Below are 18,330 nucleotides of genomic sequence, written 5' to 3' on the forward strand. Positions count from 1 at the left end.
TTCTGTTTATCTTCTGTTAACTCGCTTAAAAGAGTATCCTGCCCATTTGACGTTTTCTTCTTTCTCCATGCTCACCATCCATCCCTCTTCCATCTTTGTACCTTCCCTACCAATGCCATATCCAACATCTCTTTCCCACTGTCTACCATCTCTCTCTCCCTGTCTTGTGCCCTGGGCCCAACATCTCTATTCTCCTCCATGCATCTCTCCCTTCCTTCTCTCCTTTATCATGTGCAACATTTCTTTCTCTCTCCCATGCACCATCTTTCCCTGATCTCCACTCAAGTCCAACATTTCTCCCTCTCTCTTTCCATGCATGTTTCCCTCCCCTCCACCATATGCAGAATTTCTTCCTCTCACCCCTTTCTGCCTGTTACATCTTTCCCAACCTCTCCTCCAACCCTTGTCCAACAATTCCTCCTCTCACTCCCTATGAAACAGCTTTCCATCCCTCCCTCTATCCCCCGGTGCAGTACTTCCTGACCGACAACCCCCCCCCACGTGATCTGACATACTGTTGGGCTTCCTAAAGCAGCAGCAATGGTGACTGACTAGCTGTGAACATGCAGTTTACGGCCTGCCCCACCAGGGCTTCCCTCTGCCGCATCATCAGTGACATAGAAGAGGGAAGGCCCCAGTGGGGCAGGCCATGAGCAGCCTGTTTAGAGCGCTGCCTCTACTTGCTGTCCACTACCACTGCTGCTGGTCTGGGAGGCCCAGAGGTATGTCAAGTCTCATCGGGGGAGGGGGTCAGGATTGGTTACTGAATTGATGAGTTTGATTTTTGGGGAAAACAAATCGATTCACCGAAGTGAATCAGTGAATTGATTCAAATCAGGCAGTAGTACTGGGTACCTCTGCACAGGATACTGAGTCTAAATAGCCCATGCCAGAGCAATGGATCTCCATCCCAAAGCAGGCTGGGTATCTCTATATAGAATACTGAAAGAGTCTTTATAGCTGTTGCTAGAGCAAACTCTCCAGTCCAAGGCAGGTTGGATGCGTCTTCATAGGATACTGAAAGCCTTTATAGTCCACTAGCTGATGACCCGGCGTTGCACGGGTATTTAATTATAGCAATAACACTGTAAATGGATTCAAATAAAGATACTTTATAGTGGTGAATGAAATTATTGTTTTACAGCTTAATAAAAAGTACAATATTCAAATTATAATGTGAAATATTTGACAAAATGAATACAATACAACTAACGCAAAACGTGATTATAAACAAAATTTTTAGTTTCTCCTCCAGGAGCAAGAACATATAAATTGATGGGGGAACCCACCCTTGAGCAAGCAACATAGAGTTGTGGGCCGCGAGACCCCCCAGAACATATCACCCCAGGTAGTGAGGGATCTGCACACCAAGTTGCGTTCAAATCGGTCAAGCCGTTTTTGAATTACAGTGAGAATGGCAGCTTTTTACATTTTTTCCATTGACATGAATGGGTGAAATGTGATTTTCTGTTTGTAGCTCCGCCCACGTGTGCAGGTGGGCCGCGAGACCCCCAGAACATATCACCCCAGGTAGTGAGGGATCTGCATACCAAGTTTTGTTCAAATCGGTCAAGCCGTTTTTGAATTACTGTGAGAATGGCAGCTTTTTACATTTTTTCCATTGACATGAATGGGTGAAATTAGATTTTATGTTTGTAGCTCCGCCCACGTGTGCAGGTGGGCCGCGAGACCCCCAAAACATATCATCCCAGGTAGTGAGGGATCTGCATACCAAGTTTCGTTCAAATCGGTTAAGCCGTTTTTGCGTGATCGCGGCACATACATACATACACACATACATACCTCTGATTTTATATATATACCGTATTTTCGCGGATATAACGCGCGCGTTATACGCGTTTTTACCTACCGCGCATACCCCTCGCGCGTTATATGCCTGAGCGCGGTATACAAAAGTTTTTAAACATAGTTCCCACCCCGCCCGACGCCCGATTCACCCCCCCAGCAGGACCGCTCGCACCCCCACCCCGAACGACCGCTCGCACGCGCTCCCACCCGCACCCGCATCCACGATCGGAGCAAGAGGGAGCCCAAGCCCTCTTGCCCGGCCGACTCCCCGACGTCCGATACATCCCCCCCCGGCAGGACCACTCGCACCCCCACCCCGAAGGACCGCCGACTTCCCGACAATATCGGGCCAGAAGGGAGCCCAAACCCTCCTGGCCACGGCGACCCCCTAACCCCACCCCGCACAACATTACGGGCAGGAGGGATCCCAGGCCCTCCTGCCCTCGACGCAAACCCCCCCCCCCCCCCAACGACCGCCCCCCCCCAAGAACCTCCGACCGCCCCCCCAGCCGACCCGCGACCCCCCTGGCCGACCCCCCCTTCCCCGTACCTTTAGTAGTTGGCCGGACAGACGGGAGCCAAACCCGCCTGTCCGGCAGGCAGCCAACGAAGGAATGAGGCCGGATTGGCCCATCCGTCCTAAAGCTCCGCCTACTGGTGGGGCCTAAGGCGCGTGGGCCAATCAGAATAGGCCCTAGAGCCTTAGGTCCCACCTGGGGGCGCGGCCTGAGACACATGGTCGGGTTGGGCCCATGTGCCTCAGGCCGCGCCCCCAGGTGGGACCTAAGGCTCCAGGGCCTATTCTGATTGGCCCACGCGCCTTAGGCCCCACCAGTAGGCGGAGCTTTAGGACGGATGGGCCAATCCGGCCTCATTCCTTCGTTGGCTGCCTGCCGGACAGGCGGGTTTGGCTCCCGTCTGTCCGGCCAACTACCAAAGGTACAGGGAAGGGGGGTGGGGGGGTCGTGGGGGTCGGCCAGGGGGGTCGCGGGTCGGCTGGGGGGGCGGTCGGAGGTTCTTGGGGGGGGCGGTCGTTGGGGGGAGGGGGTTTGCGTCGAGGGCAGGAGGGCCTGGGATCCCTCCTGCCCGTAATGTAGTGCGGGGTGGGGTTAGGGGGTCGCCGTGGCCAGGAGGGTTTGGGCTCCCTTCTGGCCCAACTACACAAAGGTACGGGGAAGGCGGGTGGGGGTGTCGTGGGGGTCGGCCAGGGGGGTCGCGGGTCGGCTGGGGGACGGGCGGAGGTTCTTGGGGGGGGCGGTCGTTGGGGGGAGGGGGTTTGCGTCGAGGGCAGGAGGGCCTGGGATCCCTCCTGCCCGTAATGTAGTGCGGGGTGGGGTTAGGGGGTCGCCGTGGCCAGGAGGGTTTGGGCTCCCTCCTGGCCCGATATTGTTGGGGAGTCGGCGGTCCTTCGGGGTGAGGGTGCGAGTGGTCCTGCCGGGGGGGGGGTATGTATCGGACGTCGGGGGGGGCATCAGGCTTTCAGGATGGGGACAGACCTTCAAGGGGGGACAGGACTTCAAGGGGGGACAGTGCACGGAAAGTCAGGGGGGGTGAACGGAGAGTCGGGACAGCACGGAAAGTCAGGGCAGTGCACGGAAGTCAGGGCGGGCGAAAGGAGCGTCGGGCATCATGCGCGGTATACCCGTGAGCGCGGTATACAAAAGTTTTTGTACATATCATCGTTATTTCTGCGCGCTATACCCGTGTGCGCGTTTTACACGGGTGCGCGTTATATCCGCGAAAATACGGTAGAAGATAGAAGATGGTGGAGAAATGGATATTTTGTCCAAGTCAGCGATATGGGAAACAATGCCCGATATTCAGTACTATTTAACTGGCCAGGAACAGCTCCTGACTGGTTAAATAGTATTTTGCCGGCTACCTACTAATATTCAGTGGGAGATAGCCAGCTATCATTGCTGAATATTAATGCTTAGCAGCTAAAACTTGGCTGAATATATTGTGTGATAGCCACCAATTTTAAGTGCTGACCAGCCAAGTTTAGCAGCCAAATCAAGCCATACAAATAACTGATCTATCTTTGGCCACTAAAAGTTAACTGGCTGGCCAGCTTTTAAATCAACTTTGGCTACGTTTGGGCTGGCCAAAAATAGACCAGATATTCAATGCCAGTCACCAGAAATGGTCCAGCACTGACCATCCAGGATCAGCACCGACTGCGGGAGTTAGCTGGCCTCCCTCTTGCAGTCTGAATATCAGCCCCAAGTCCATATAGTCCATGCTAGAGCAATGGATCACCTATCCATGGCAGGCTGGGTACCTCAGCATGGGATACTGAAAGTCTTTATAACCCATGCTAGAGCAATGGATCTCCTGTCCAAAACAAGCTGTGTGCCTTGCCTCTATTTTCCCCAGGAACCCACTGATTGTAACTCATGGACAACATTCTGCAATAGGAAAAGAACAGGTCATTTGTCTGCGCCTCTTATAAAATTCTGACTAGCATAAAGGGTATGCACTCCAACAAGTGTATATAGGGGCAGAGTTTGAGTGAAACACATATGTACGCACAAAGATCATAAAAATATGCTAATCTACACACTTTCCTAAAAATGATAGGAACAGGCATTTAAGACCAGGACTCAGGAAAAGGTGTTTTGTGACTGAAAAGTTGATGTGTGGAACCAATGAATGGCTTGCTTGAAATTCTTGTGTGTACTTGGGCACCTTCTGTTTCACAACCACTCTCCTTCCTATGGAATTTATGTGATTTTTTTGTGTGACTTGCTTGACATATTTAACCCCAGATAAAACTGCCCTTTTATGTAGGACTTGCTTTAGAATCTGGCCTGTTTAGACAAGGACAGCCTGAGGCCTCTGGATTTGACTGCCAAATGAATTTAAGTGTTACTAGCCTGGAAAAAGCTTTCTACTCTTCCACGCCCCACTAAACCAAAGGATTAGGCATTTCAATTCACGTACTTAAGTTTAATTTCTACAAAAATATACTTTGTTCTTAAGCCAGGCTGTTGCTTCTCTGAGCCTTTTAAATTTTGCTAGCTTTTGTTCTAGTAACGTAGTAAATGACAACAGATAAGGACCCGAATGGTCCATCTATTCTGCCCAATCATACACTCTCCATAAATTAATGATATAATTTATATTGTTCTTTTTCTTACATCTTTCTGGGCCAGAAACCCAGAGCATTTCTGTTTTTTTCCTGAAAAATATCCTTCTGGTATTCGATCAATCTCAGTCTAGTCTTTAAACATAATACTGCCATCAATCTTCAGCCTCCTTTCTGGAAACTCAGAAGTCTAAAGCTTTCTAGAACTCTGCATCCCCCTAACCCACATAGTAGAAATAAGGTAGCCCACAGCAAGTGGCATTATTTGCAGCTGAATTCAAAGTAGCCTCTGAATCCTGTTTAGAGAAACACTTCTGGCGCATTGTCAGTGTTTTGCAACTGACCTGGAAGGGCGCCTTTCCTGTTAGGCACTGGTAAATAATGGTTCCTACGCTCCACAAGTCAGCCTTGCCATCATAGTGCTGGGACATAATTACTTCAGGTGCCTGCATGCCAAAAAAACATGTCAAATTGTTACTTGCCAATTAGAAAAAAAAAAAAAGACAACACTTTGATTCTTGCTAGCCACACTAGCTTGCATGCTCAAGAAACCTTTCCCACTGGCAAATAATAAAACCTCAAAATTTTTCTGCACTTGTCTTTTCTACTAACTATTCATAAACCCTTCCCGCCTATCTCCCTTCTCTCTTCAACTGACAACTTCATCATTTCTGTCTTTGCCCCGCTTTCTTTTGACTTTGAGAACCACTAGGGTTACAATATGGCTCCAGAAAAAGGAGGACGTATTGAGATATCCGGGTTTTACTTCCATTGCTTTCACTGGAAGTAAAACCCGAATATCTCAATTCATCCTCTTTTTTTTCTGGAGTCATATGGTAATCCTCAGAACCACCTAGAAGTAAAATATGTTTATACGACTAGCAGTATATCAAAACTTTGCAAATAAATATATGGCAGCATTTACATGGCACACTGCTACTGCTGACCCCCATTCCCAACATCTCTCATTAAGGATTGGATGATCCTTGACAAGGCAGATGTTGAAGGCAAAATATAGATTTTCAACGTATAATTTTTCTAAAAGTAAATATTCTTTCTATCTGCATAGGACAACACCTTTCAGCTCAGTGCAAACTGCAAACAGCTAGACTCAAAGAACTGTTAACATTTCCAAAAGTTTTGAAAATGTGTTATCAGGGGGTTAGACATCCAAACGTCTGTCCCTTATGATGAAGACCACTGACCATTTTAGTAGCCTTCCTACAAAGAAGTGATTGAAAAATAACACATTGGTTGTCTTTTCAAGTCAATGTACCTTATACTCTTTGCAAAACTGAACTGAAAAACTGTTCTCTCTCTCTTTGACATTTTGATTCCAAGTGCACGGTTAAAGACTTTGCGACAAAGCGGGGTACTTGTATATTGCACCTCTTAGCAAAGTATAATAAAGCGCATACAGGCCAACTAAGAAGCAACACAAAAGGCAGTCTTCTCAGGTAGTATGCTCACCATGTACATGGGAGATCCACACAGCGTGGCAGCCATCATATTGCTCTGAAGGTATCTGGCAAACCCGAAGTCAGCTGGAAATAGAAACAAAAGGGAATAAGCATCAGTCACACATACAGCACAGCATGACACGTTTTCCCGCTCTGTCTCCTAATACATCAGGTGAAGCAGCAACCATAGCAACAGCAGCCATTTAATATAAACATTATCAGTCATGAGGCTTGTTTTAGCATGTGCAGTTATGTGCCATCCTCATCCATTGCGATAACCCACAGAGGAACACCACAAGAGGGAGAGAAATTGGCTAATCGATGCCCAGAAGAAGAAAGAGCGAAGCACACCGGGGACATTGACCTGAGACCGAAGCGAAAATTGAAGAAGGGAAAGTCAGCAATCCTAGTGGGAGATTCGATCCTAAGGCATGTGGACAGCCACATAGCAGGAGGGAGAGAGGATCGACTGGTGACCTGCCTCCCAGGAGCAAGAACCAAGGACATCGTGGACAAAATTGGGAAGATCCTGGAAGGAGCGGAGACGGAAGAGACCGCAGTGATGATCCACATCGGGACGAATGATGTCAGCAGGAGAGACTACAGAAGGAGCACGCTGATAGAACAGTTCAAGATCCTGGGAATGAAGCTGAAGATGAGGACCCAGAAGACAGCGTTCTCAGAGATCCTACCGGTACCGAGGGCAGATGTGAAAAGGCAGGAGGAACTACAATCAATAAATGCGTGGATGAGGAAATGGTGTGAGGAAGAAGGATTCCACTTCGTGAGGAACTGGACAACGTTCTGGGGCAAGAGCAAGCTCTACAGGAGAGATGGACTGCACCTGAGCACGGCGGGAACAAGACTTCTATCAAACAACGTCAAGAGAGGAATAGAACAGGCTTTAAACTAAGAGGAAGGGGAAAGCCGACAGTCGACCTAGCGTCGATGATTCGGAAGAAGGTATCACGTGATGATACTAAGGGAATGCAAGGCTCGGAAGAAACAAAGGACAAATTACAGGAGTCGACTACCGTATTTTCTCGCATATAACGCGTGCGTTATACGTGGTTTTTACAAACCGCGCATACCCTTGCGTGTTATACGCGTGAGCGCGTTGTACAAAATTTTTTTTACATAGTTTCCCCCCCCCCGACGCCCGATTCATCACCCGGAAGGAGCGCTCGCACTTCCCACCCCGAAGGACCGCTCGCATCCCCACCCGAAGAACCGCTCGCACCCCCACAGCCTCCCCCCCTCCCCCAAGGAGAAGCTGTCTACCTTGTTTCCGGATGCCAGCCCAGCTGCTTCCTCTGCCGGCGGTCCTGCCCCTTCTCAGAGCCCTGTGCTGCGCTGCTTCCTCTTCTGGCGGTCCCGCCCTTTCTCTGATGTCAGAGAAAGGGCGGGACCGCCAGAAGAAAAAGCAGCACAGCAGGGCTCAGAGAAGGGGCGGGACCGTCGGCAGAGGAAACAGCTGGGCTCGCTGGCATCCGGAAACAAGGTAGACAGCTTCTCCATGGGGGAGGGGGGTGAGGCTGTGGGGGTGCGAGCGGTTCTTTGGGTGGGGGTGCGAGCGGTCCTTCGGGGTGGGAGTGCGAGCGCTCCTTCGGGGTGGGGGTGCGAGCGGTCCTTCAGGGTGGGGGTGCGGGTGCGTGCGAGCGGTCCTTCGGGGTGGAGGTGCGAGCGGTCCTGCGGGGGGGTGAATCGGACGTCGGGAGGGGGCATCAGGCTTTCAGGGTAGGGACAGGACTTCAAGGAGGAAAGGAGAGTCGGGGCGGGCGAAAACAGAGTCAGGGTCTCCAGAGGAGAGTTGGGGCAGGCGAAAGGAGAGTCGGGCAGCATGCGCGGTATATGGGTGTGCGCGGTATATAAAAATTTATGTACATAAATATGTGTTTTTTGCGCGCTATACCCGTGTGCGCGTTTTACACGGGTGCGCGTTATCTATGTGAAAATACGGTAACCCAGAAAAAGTGGTTGGAAGGAGTGTACCAAAAGAGAAGACACTAAAGACCGAAACACAGGGAAAGGAAATGAAGACACTTAAATGCCAGGATCTAAACTGCATATATACTAATGCAAGGAGCCTAGGAAACAAAATGGGGGAATTAGAAGCCGTGGCCAATGCAGAAGTCTTAGACATCATTGGAATCTCTGAAACATGGTGGAATGAGGAAAGCAAATGGGATACAGCACTGCCGGGATTTAAGCTCTATCACCAGGACAGGTCAGGACAGAAAGGAGGTGGAATAGCCCTATACATAAAAGAAACCATACAATCGACAAGAATAGACACAGCGGAGACGACCAACAAGCTGGAATCGCTATGGGTTAAAATACCAGGAAGAAAGGGACATGAAATAAAAATGGGCCTATACTATCGCCCACCCGGGCAAACCGGAGATATCGATAAGGAAATGGAAGCCGAGATGAAACAAGAATGCAAAAACGGTTGCACAGTTATTATGGGAGATTTCAACTACCCCGGGATAGACTGGAGTCTTGGAAACTCAAAATGCGCTAGGGAAACAGAATTCCTGGAGGCTACACAAGATTGCTTCATGGAGCAGCTTGTTAGAGAACCGACGAGAGGAAATGCCACTTTGGATCTAATCCTAAATGGGTTAATGGGACCAGCAAAGGAAGTGGAAGTAGTGGGACCGTTGGGAAACAGTGACCATAACATGATCAAGTTCAAGGTTGAAGCAGGAACACCAAAAGGAAAGAGAACCATGGCGACAACTTTCAACTTCAGAAAAGGAAACTATGAAGCAATGAGGAAAATGGTAAGGAATAAACTTAGGAACACTTCCAAGAAATGGAGGATGGTAGAACAGGCCTGGTCTTTTTTCAAGGACATGGTGAGCGAGGCGCAAAATCTTTACATCCCCAGATTCAGAAAGGGGAGCAAAAAGAGTCGAATAAAGGACCCGATATGGATGACTAAAATAGTGAAGGAAGCGATAAGTAATAAGAAAAATTCATTCAGGAGATGGAAAAAGGACAAAACTGAAGGAAACTGGATAGAGCACAGGAAGTATCAAAAAGAATGTCATCGTGTGGTTCGAAAAGCTAAAAGAGAGTATGAAGAGAAGTTAGCCAGGGAGACTCGTAATTTCAAACCGTTCTTCAGATATGTTAAAGGGAAACAGCCAGCTAGGGAGGAGGTGGGACCGCTGAATGATGGAGTCAGGAAGGGAGTAGTGAAGGAGGAGAAAGAAGTCGCGGAAAGACTGAACATGTTCTTTTCGTCTGTATTTACAAATGAAGACACAACCAACATACCGGAACCTGAGCAATTCTTCAATGGAAATCAAGCAGAAAAATTAACATTCATGGAAATGAGCCTTGAAGATGTGCGCAGGCAGATAGATAAATTAAAAATAGACAAATCTCCAAGTCCGGACGGAATCCATCCAAGGGTTCTGAAGGAACTAAAGGAGGAGATAGCAGAACTACTGCAGCAAATATGCAATCTATCCCTGAAAACAGGCGTGATCCCAGAGGATTGGAAGACGGCCAACATCACGCCCATCTTTAAAAAGGGATCAAGAGGTGACCCGGGAAACTACAGACCAGTGAGTCTGACCTCGGTTCCCGGAAAAATGGCGGAAGCACTGATAAAAGAAAGCATCGATGATCACTTGGAAAGAAACAAACTTCTTATAACCAGCCAACATGGTTTCTGCAGGGGGAGATCGTGCCTAACCAACTTACTACACTTCTTCGAAGGAATTAACAAACAGATGGACAGAGGTGACCCCATAGACATCATATACCTTGATTTCCAAAAAGCCTTTGACAAGGTGCCCCATGAACGATTACTCCGGAAACTGAAGAACCATGGGGTGGACGGAGACGTACATAGATGTATCAGAAACTGGTTGGCAGGTAGGAAACAAAGGGTAGGGTTGAAGGGACACTACTCTGACTGGAGGAGGGTCACGAGTGGTGTTCCGCAGGGCTCGGTGCTCAGGCCGCTGTTATTTAATATATTCATAAATGATCTAGAAACAGGGACGAAGTGTGAGATAATAAAATTTGCAGATGACACCAAACTATTTAGGGAAGCTCGGACTAAAGAGGACTGTGAGGAATTGCAAAGGGACTTGAACAAACTAGGAGAATGGGCGACAAAATGGCAAATGAAGTTCAACGTTGAGAAATGTAAAGTATTGCATGTGGGAAGCAGAAACCCGAGGTACAACTATACGATGGGAGGGATGTCATTGAATGAGAGTACCCAAGAGAGGGACTTGGGGGTAATGGTGGACTGGTCAATGAAGCCGACTGCACAGTGCGCAGCGGCCGCTAAGAGAGCGAATAGAATGCTAGGTATTAGAGAATGACACGGGGAGCGATCCCCGCAGGGAGCCGCGGCATGGCTGCGGTTTGGCTGCGGGTTATGGTGACTCCAAAGCCAAATCGCCGCAGACACGGGGACAAAAGTTTTCACCGCCCGCAAAAACGGTGAAAAGATTTGTCCCCGCAGGCCAATGTACCCCCTTCTAGGAACCGCTATTTACCTGTGTTTCACCGTGTTCGTGACCGGGTGTTTGATGTCTCCGCCATGTTGTCTGTCTCCTCCAACTCTCGATCCAACTTGCACGTTGCCGCATTGACTCCGCCCCCCAATATACTGGCTCCTCATTTGTCAGATCAAAGTAGGGGACCAATCGCTACTGCCGCACATGATATTTAATGGCTTGTAGTGCAGCAGTAGCGATTGTGATTTCGGAGCCGAGCAGAGGATTTGGATTTCGCAGCTTCTTGAAAACCTGAAAACTTCGTCGGTTACAAGCTGAGGTAAGGAAAGGAATGTTTGTGTAAAAAAAAAAAACCAGCTCCATGCTGAGGTCTGGCTGAGCTACTCTTTCCAATAGCATACACATTCTCATGCTGAAATTTTCATTTGCTCTGATGCAGGTGAGATTATTTGCTTTTAGGGTCTCTTTTACTAAGCCACATTAGAGGTTTCTAGTAGGACCAGCTCCGTGCTGAAGTCTGGCTGGGCTACTCTTGCAGCACTGAGCTGGTTCTTTTTTTTTAATCAGAGTGCAAAGCGAATAAGATTATTTTATTTCCAACCCCTTTGCATGTAAGACTGTGTAGTTTTATGTCTGTGCATTGCTAGCCCCAGGGGTGGTGGAAGATTAGTGATTGAAAAATTGTATGAAAAATAAATATTTTAAATTTAGTGATAAAAATGTGTCAGTTTTGAGAATTTATATCAGTCTATTTTTCTATAGTTGTTTCAGAGGTGACATTGCATATTTTTGTCATCTGTCTAGACCTCTTCGAAAAATGAAACAAATATTAATTAATTTTTTCTCTGCATACAGTGTGCTTTATGTTTATTTTAATTTTGTGGTTACCATAAAGAAAAGTATATAAAATCGTACCCGTTTGAGGCTTTTATGTATGCAGCGGTGACGGTGATGGGGCGGTGAATGGGGTTGCAGTGGCGGTGACGGGGCGGTGATTGGGGTGGCAGTGGCGGTGACGGGGCGGTGAAGGGAATGGCGGTGACGGGGCGGTGCAGGTGATGGTGAGACGGGGACGGGGCGGGGACGGGGACCAATTTTTTCACCGTGTCATTCTCTACTAGGTATAATCAAGAAGGGTATTACAGCCAGGACGAAAGAAGTTATCCTGCCGCTGTATTGGGCGATGGTGCGCCCACACCTGGAATACTGTGTCCAGTTTTGGTCGCCATACCTTAAGAAGGATATGGCGTTACTCGAGAGAGTTCAGAGAAGAGCGACACGTCTGATAAAAGGGATGGAAAACCTTTCATACGCTGAGAGATTGGAGAAACTGGGTCTCTTTTCCCTGGAGAAGAGGAGACTTAGAGGGGATATGATAGAGACTTATAAGATCATGAGGGGCATAGAGAGAGTAGAGAGGGACAGATTCTTCAAACTTTCAAAAAATAAAAGAACAAGAGGCCATTCGGAAAAGTTGAAAGGGGACAGATTCAATACAAATGCCAGGAAGTTCTTCTTTACCCAACGTGTGGTGGACACTTGGAATGCGCTTCCAGAGGACGTTATAGGGCAGAATACAGTACTGGGATTTAAGAGAGGATTGGACATTTTTCTGCTGGAAAAGGGAATAGAAGGGTATAAATAGAGGATTACTGCTCAGGTCCTGGACCTGTTGGGCCGCCGCGTGAGCGGACTGCTGGGCAAGATGGACCTCAGGTCTGACCCAGCAGAGGCATTGCTTATGTTCTTATGTTCTTATGATAGTGACCTGGGCCAACAGCTTATTGATCTTTTTAGACATGAATATAACATTTTGTTTATTCCAGCACTTGTTCTAAACACAGACAGTATGAATGACAGAGGATGAATCACTGGAACTTTATTTTTCAGTAGTTAGGCTTTGGGCATCATTAGATTGGATCCTTGCATTCCACATGACTAAGATCCCGGGGAGCAGCTAAATACCATATATACTTGAATATAAACTGAGGTATCTTTTTTTCCCCCAAAAGGAGGAAAAAAGGAAGACTTGAATATGCTCCTCCCATGGCCACACCCCATTTTGGGTTGCATACTATGTGATCTGGACGCACATTTTTACAGCACGTAGCAAGGTGTGCATGCAAATTCAAATTTTCTTAATGTCTCTTCCGGAATCAATATTAAAGGTGTCTTATTCCAACCTGTGAACCAGATCTTGCAGAAATTCAGGTGCAGGTCTTGGCTGAGACTTCTCAGTTTTAAGACATGATTCTTAAGCACTAGTACACAAGTAAAGCATGCGCAGTAAAGCAAATAAATAGTTCAGAAAGCTCTTTAAACACAATTCCTTAGCACAGAAGATCTCGATTATGGTAGTATTCTAAAATGGAAAACTCACTGGATCCTGCACTGATTATTCTGTGACTTAGTAGATAAAGACAGATTGTTCACCCTCTCCAAGGTAGGGAGAATGAGAGGGCACTCTCTAAAGTTGAAAGAGGATAGATTCCATACAAACATAAGGAAGTTCTTCTTCACCCAGAGAGTGGTAGAAAACTGGAATGCTCTTCCAGAGTCTGTTATAGGGGAAATCACCCTCCAGAGATTCAAGACAAAGTTGGACAAGTTCCTGCTAAACTGGAGTGTACGCAGGTGAGGCTGGACTCATTTAGAGCACTGGTCTTTGACCTGGGGGCCGCCGCATGAGCGGACTGCTGGGCACGATGGACCACTGGTCTGACCCAGCAGCGGCAATTCTTATGTTCCTAAGTTGGGCAGACTGGATGGTCTTTATCTGCCATCATCTACTATGTTATGTTACCAAACTGAGGCTCTGCTACCACAGCAAACACACCTCTAATGCGTCTCTGCAGCTTTAAAACAGGGCACCGGGAAGCTGGAAGTCAAGTACATCAACTGTAGCACAGCTCATTTGTCTATCGGGGGCAAACAAATGTGGTGACCTATTCCCCTACATGGCACAGGACCTTAAAAAAAAATGATGCACCAACCAATGGCATGTTCTTATCTCCATCTCCCAGGCAAGGAGACACAAATAGCAAATAAGAAATCAAATGTCTTACTAATCAAATGAAGTGCACTTATCTTTCAAATGTACAAAATTAATGCAATCTAACCCCCCCCCCCATCCTAAAAGGCTATTATAAGAATCACAGAAACTACCTGACTCAGAAGGCAGCTGAACATGGTGTGGCCTAGTAATGAGAGCTGCTGCCTCAGCATTTTGAGTTGAGGGTTCAATCCCAGTGCCACTCCTTACGACCCCGGACAAGTCATTTTAACCTCCATTGTCCCAAGTACCATTGTTAAATTGTGAGCCCACCAGAACAGAAAATACTTAAGAGTACCTGACTACCATTCAATGTAAAATCGCCTTGGGTGAATCTCTTCATAAAGGCAGTAAATAAATAAATGGTGACCCACCTATCTTGATGCGGATATTGCTGGGGTTGGATTTCTTTCCACCAGCATAGGATAGCAGAATGTTTTGTGGCTTCAGGTCTCGGTGGATGATGCCCTTGCTGTGCAGCATTTTCATGGCTCCAGCTATCTGCTGCAGGAAGATTCTGATGGTGTCTTCGCTGAGGGTCCGCATAGCTAATGAAGGGGAGAAGAGGAGCAGAGTAAGTAAAAGACTTATTCAAGGCAATTCTATAACCTGCAGTTACATGGGCAGTTTACTCTTTTGGGATCTTGCCAGGTACTTGTGATGTATCTGGCATGTACATGTAATGTAACATGATGGGCTCCTTTTATCAAAGCACAGTAGAGGTTTTTACCACGGAGGGCGGCAAGGTAAATGCTGTGGCGCCTATAGGAACTGTAAGAGCATCAGAGCATTTAACTTGCTGGCCGACGGTATAACCCCCTATTGCGGTTTGATAAAAGAAGCCAGATATTTGCATTCCACCAGCTCACAATTAGGTTCAAAGCAAATAACAATCACTGGAACTACTACTATTAATTATTTCTATAGTGCAGACAGAGTCATAAAGAGTAAGAAAACAGTCCCTTCTCGAAAGAGCTTACAATCTAAACAGGCAAGACAGACAAACAGGATGTCATGGATACAGTTAAGGGGAATGGTTAATCAGCTGGCTGGGTTGGAGGGCAGAGAGGAATACAGGACAATCAAGCCATTGTGACATCACTGATGAGGTTGGCTCTTATTGGTGGAATGAGGCATTATGACATCACAATCTCAGCTCTGCTTCCCAAAGACAAACAGGATGTTATGGATACAGTTGAGGGGAACGATTAATCAGCTGGCTGGGTTGGAGGGCAGAGGAGTAGGCTTAAGGATTGAAGGCTATATCAAAAAGGTGGGGTTTCAGTCTGCTTTTAAACAAGGGAAGGGAAGGGGCTTGATGGACAAACTCGGGTAATTTATTCCAGGCATAGGGGGGCAGCAAGATGAAAGGAACAAAGTCTGGAATTGGCAGTGGAGGAGAAAGGTAAAGCTAAGAACGGCTTATCTGAGGAATGGAGTTCTCTAGGTGTATAAGGAGAGAGAAGCGAGGAGAGATATTGAGGGGCAGCAGAATGCACACACTTGTAGGTAAGCAATAAGATCTTGAACTGTATGCGATGGCAGACAGGGAGCCAGTGAAGAGACTTAAGGAGAAGCGTAACATGAGCGTAGTGAGGTTGGTAGAAGATGAGACTCGCAGCAGAGTTTTTCACAGATTGCAAGGGGGAGGGGCGACACTGAGGGATACCAGTTAGGAATAGATTGCAGTAATCTAAGCGTGAGGTTACGAGAGCTTGGACAAGGGTCCGGGTAGTGTACTCACACAGGAAGGGGAGAATTTTGGTGATACTGACGAGATAGAAGCGACAGGTGGATATATGTTGGACAGGTGGACAGCTAGTTGGATATATGTAGAAAATGAGAGGTCAGCATCGAAGACCACTTCAAGGTTGTGAGCAGAGGAGACTTGAACAATGACAGTATTATTTACCGAGATGGAGAAAGGAGGAGGAACTAGTCTACAAACAGAAATTTTTTTAAAAAAAGGTAAAATGTAAAAAATAACTTTTTAAACAAATATGTTTTCAAATTTCTTTGAAACAAAAAGTAAGAAGATCCAGATTTCAAATCTTTAGGTAGGGAGTTCCAAAACTGTATCAATTGATAACATAGAGAAAGTGATTTTTTTAAAAACCCAACCTTTTATAACCAACACCTTGCAAAAAAGGATAATAAATTAAAACAAGGAACAAGCTGCATGAGAAGAAAATAATTTGACTACAGATTCTGTAGAAAATCCATTAAAGATAAGTTGTGCACTCAAATTCCTCAGTATGCAATTTCAAGAGGGCGAGGGAGGATTATGGGCAGGTTGTAGGTGTGTCAGGCAGTTATGCAAGCGGATTATAGAATACCAGCGTTTACGCGTCTAACCGCCCACAGTTAGGCACAAACATTTACACTAGTCATTGAGCTAGCATAAGCGCTTAAGACTAAAGTTAGGCATGTAACATAAGAACGTAAGACTAGCCCTACCAGGTCAGACCAATGGTCCATCTAATCCAGTATCCTGTTTCCACAGTGGCCAGTTCAGGTCACAAGTACCTGGATTGGCCACGAGTAGTGGATTTACACTAGTATTCTCTAAATGAGTACACACAAATGCCATTATCAAATTAATGTTTAACAAGCATCATCCTAGCACCTATTCAGAATTACCTCCTCCCGAGTTTATGGAATCACATAAACTCAGGCGCACCATTTTGTTTGGGGGCAGAACATGAAATATAGAATGGTACCTAACTTAATTAAGTGGGCGCTAATTGCCTTCAATTTTGACCTTGAGTGGCATTAATGCTGTTCTATAAACTTAGGGCCTGATTTTTGGACAGCAGGAGGCAGCCTGGCTACCTCCCGTGGAACGAAAAACGTGGAAAATTGCTGGGCTAAGAGGCAGATCCTCAAAACCTACCGTGCCCTTAACGATAGTCGCTAAACCTGTTCCCGCCGGTTTAGCGTGCGTGTATTTTAGAGGCTAATTATCAAAACAGCTCACTGCTGTCTTTTCCGAGCTTTCTAGCAGTCTCCGACTCTGCCATGCAAATGTAATACAACGAGGTAGCAAAATGGGCTTGTCAATATTCAAAGGATTCTCTATCATCGCCGTGTGATTCCTCAAGCGCGATGCCGGCTTTTGAGGACCAAAAATCACCGACAGCTTCAGGGGTGCCAGTACTGTGAAAATGGCATCTCAGGCATGTGTTTTAGACTGTGGCTCATGATAAAATTTGACATTAAAACAAAAATATTACAAGATTCACATGAATTGTAGTAAGTTTTTTTTGGGGGGGGGATTGGGAGGGAACAAAAGCACACTTTTTGAGTGTATGGATTATAGGTGTTTTATATGTTTCTGGCTGTGGCTCATGATAAAATCTAATCCAACTAACTGCACTTCATTCATAAATTTTGCTAAACAATCATTCATCAATAACCATATATCGAACTTGTTCACTTTTCGAGACGGGTCCCAAAGATTGACAGCTAGATCCTCAGATGTACCACTCCACGTTCAATTCAATTTCATAACGTTAAGCTTAATGTGCATTGTCTTCACCGGATCCAATTATATAAATACATTTAATACTCCATGTTTAACTTTATAAATATAGAGATTTAATTTTTAAATTTTAACTTATCTTTTAGTTCGTGGTCTCTCTTTCTTGGGACTTCCTTTTGCCAACATGTTTCGCTGAAGAGAGCTTTTTCAAGGCCGGGTCCCTAATAGTTAAAAATTAAATCTATATATTTATATATTTATAAAGTTAAACATGGAGTATTAAATGTATTTATAAAATTGGATCCGGTGAAGACAATGCACATTAAGCTTAACGTTATGAAATTGAATTGAACGTGGAGTGGTGCATCTGAGGGATCTAGCTGTCAATCTTTGGGACCCGTCTCGAAAAGGGAACAAGTTCGATATATGGTCATGATAAAATCTGACATTAAAAAAATTACAAAATTAAAAACCCCGTGAATTAAAGGCATTTGTGAGGCACGCACGTTTTGTGCTACAATACCGGATGGCATTATAGATGGTGGTTCTTATCCTCGCGCTTTCCATGCTGTCCTGATGAGAAGATATGTGATGAGACCCGAAGATGATGATGGACGGTGTTGCTTTTCTCGGCACATGCACACATTTAAGACTCTTTCCGTAGTGTATTCTGCGCACGTGCCAATCACTATCACTACAACTCATACAAAACGCAGCAGTCAGGATGATTTTTGGGTTGAAGAAGTACGACCACATAACCCCTTCCTACAGACTCCTACACTGGCTGCCGATGAAGGCACGCACGAAGTTCAAGCTAGGATGTCTCTGTTTCAAGGTATTAAACGGTCTAGCCCCCAAATACATCACAGACCTCTTCTCATTCCCAACCAACAGACATGAAAGAAAAACACACCTGAAATTTGTCTCCCCACCGGCTAGAGGGTGTAAATATA

General features: G+C 46.3%; 1 protein-coding gene across 1 annotated transcript in view; it reads right to left on the bottom strand.

Annotated features, from left to right (window-relative positions):
• ULK1 (unc-51 like autophagy activating kinase 1) overlaps positions 1-18,330 on the bottom strand; it is a 176,226-nt gene that overhangs the window by 79,810 nt on the left and 78,086 nt on the right. Inside the window, exons 6-8 of the mRNA XM_033957048.1 lie at positions 14,271-14,444; positions 6,368-6,441; positions 5,242-5,343 (exon numbers count right to left, since the gene is read on the bottom strand). Coding sequence (XP_033812939.1) covers positions 5,242-5,343; positions 6,368-6,441; positions 14,271-14,444 — 350 coding nt within the window. The remainder of the gene's footprint in view (positions 1-5,241; positions 5,344-6,367; positions 6,442-14,270; positions 14,445-18,330) is intronic.

This window comes from Geotrypetes seraphini, chromosome 8 (assembly GCF_902459505.1).
Source record: "Geotrypetes seraphini chromosome 8, aGeoSer1.1, whole genome shotgun sequence".
Taxonomy (NCBI): Eukaryota; Metazoa; Chordata; class Amphibia; order Gymnophiona; family Dermophiidae; genus Geotrypetes; species Geotrypetes seraphini.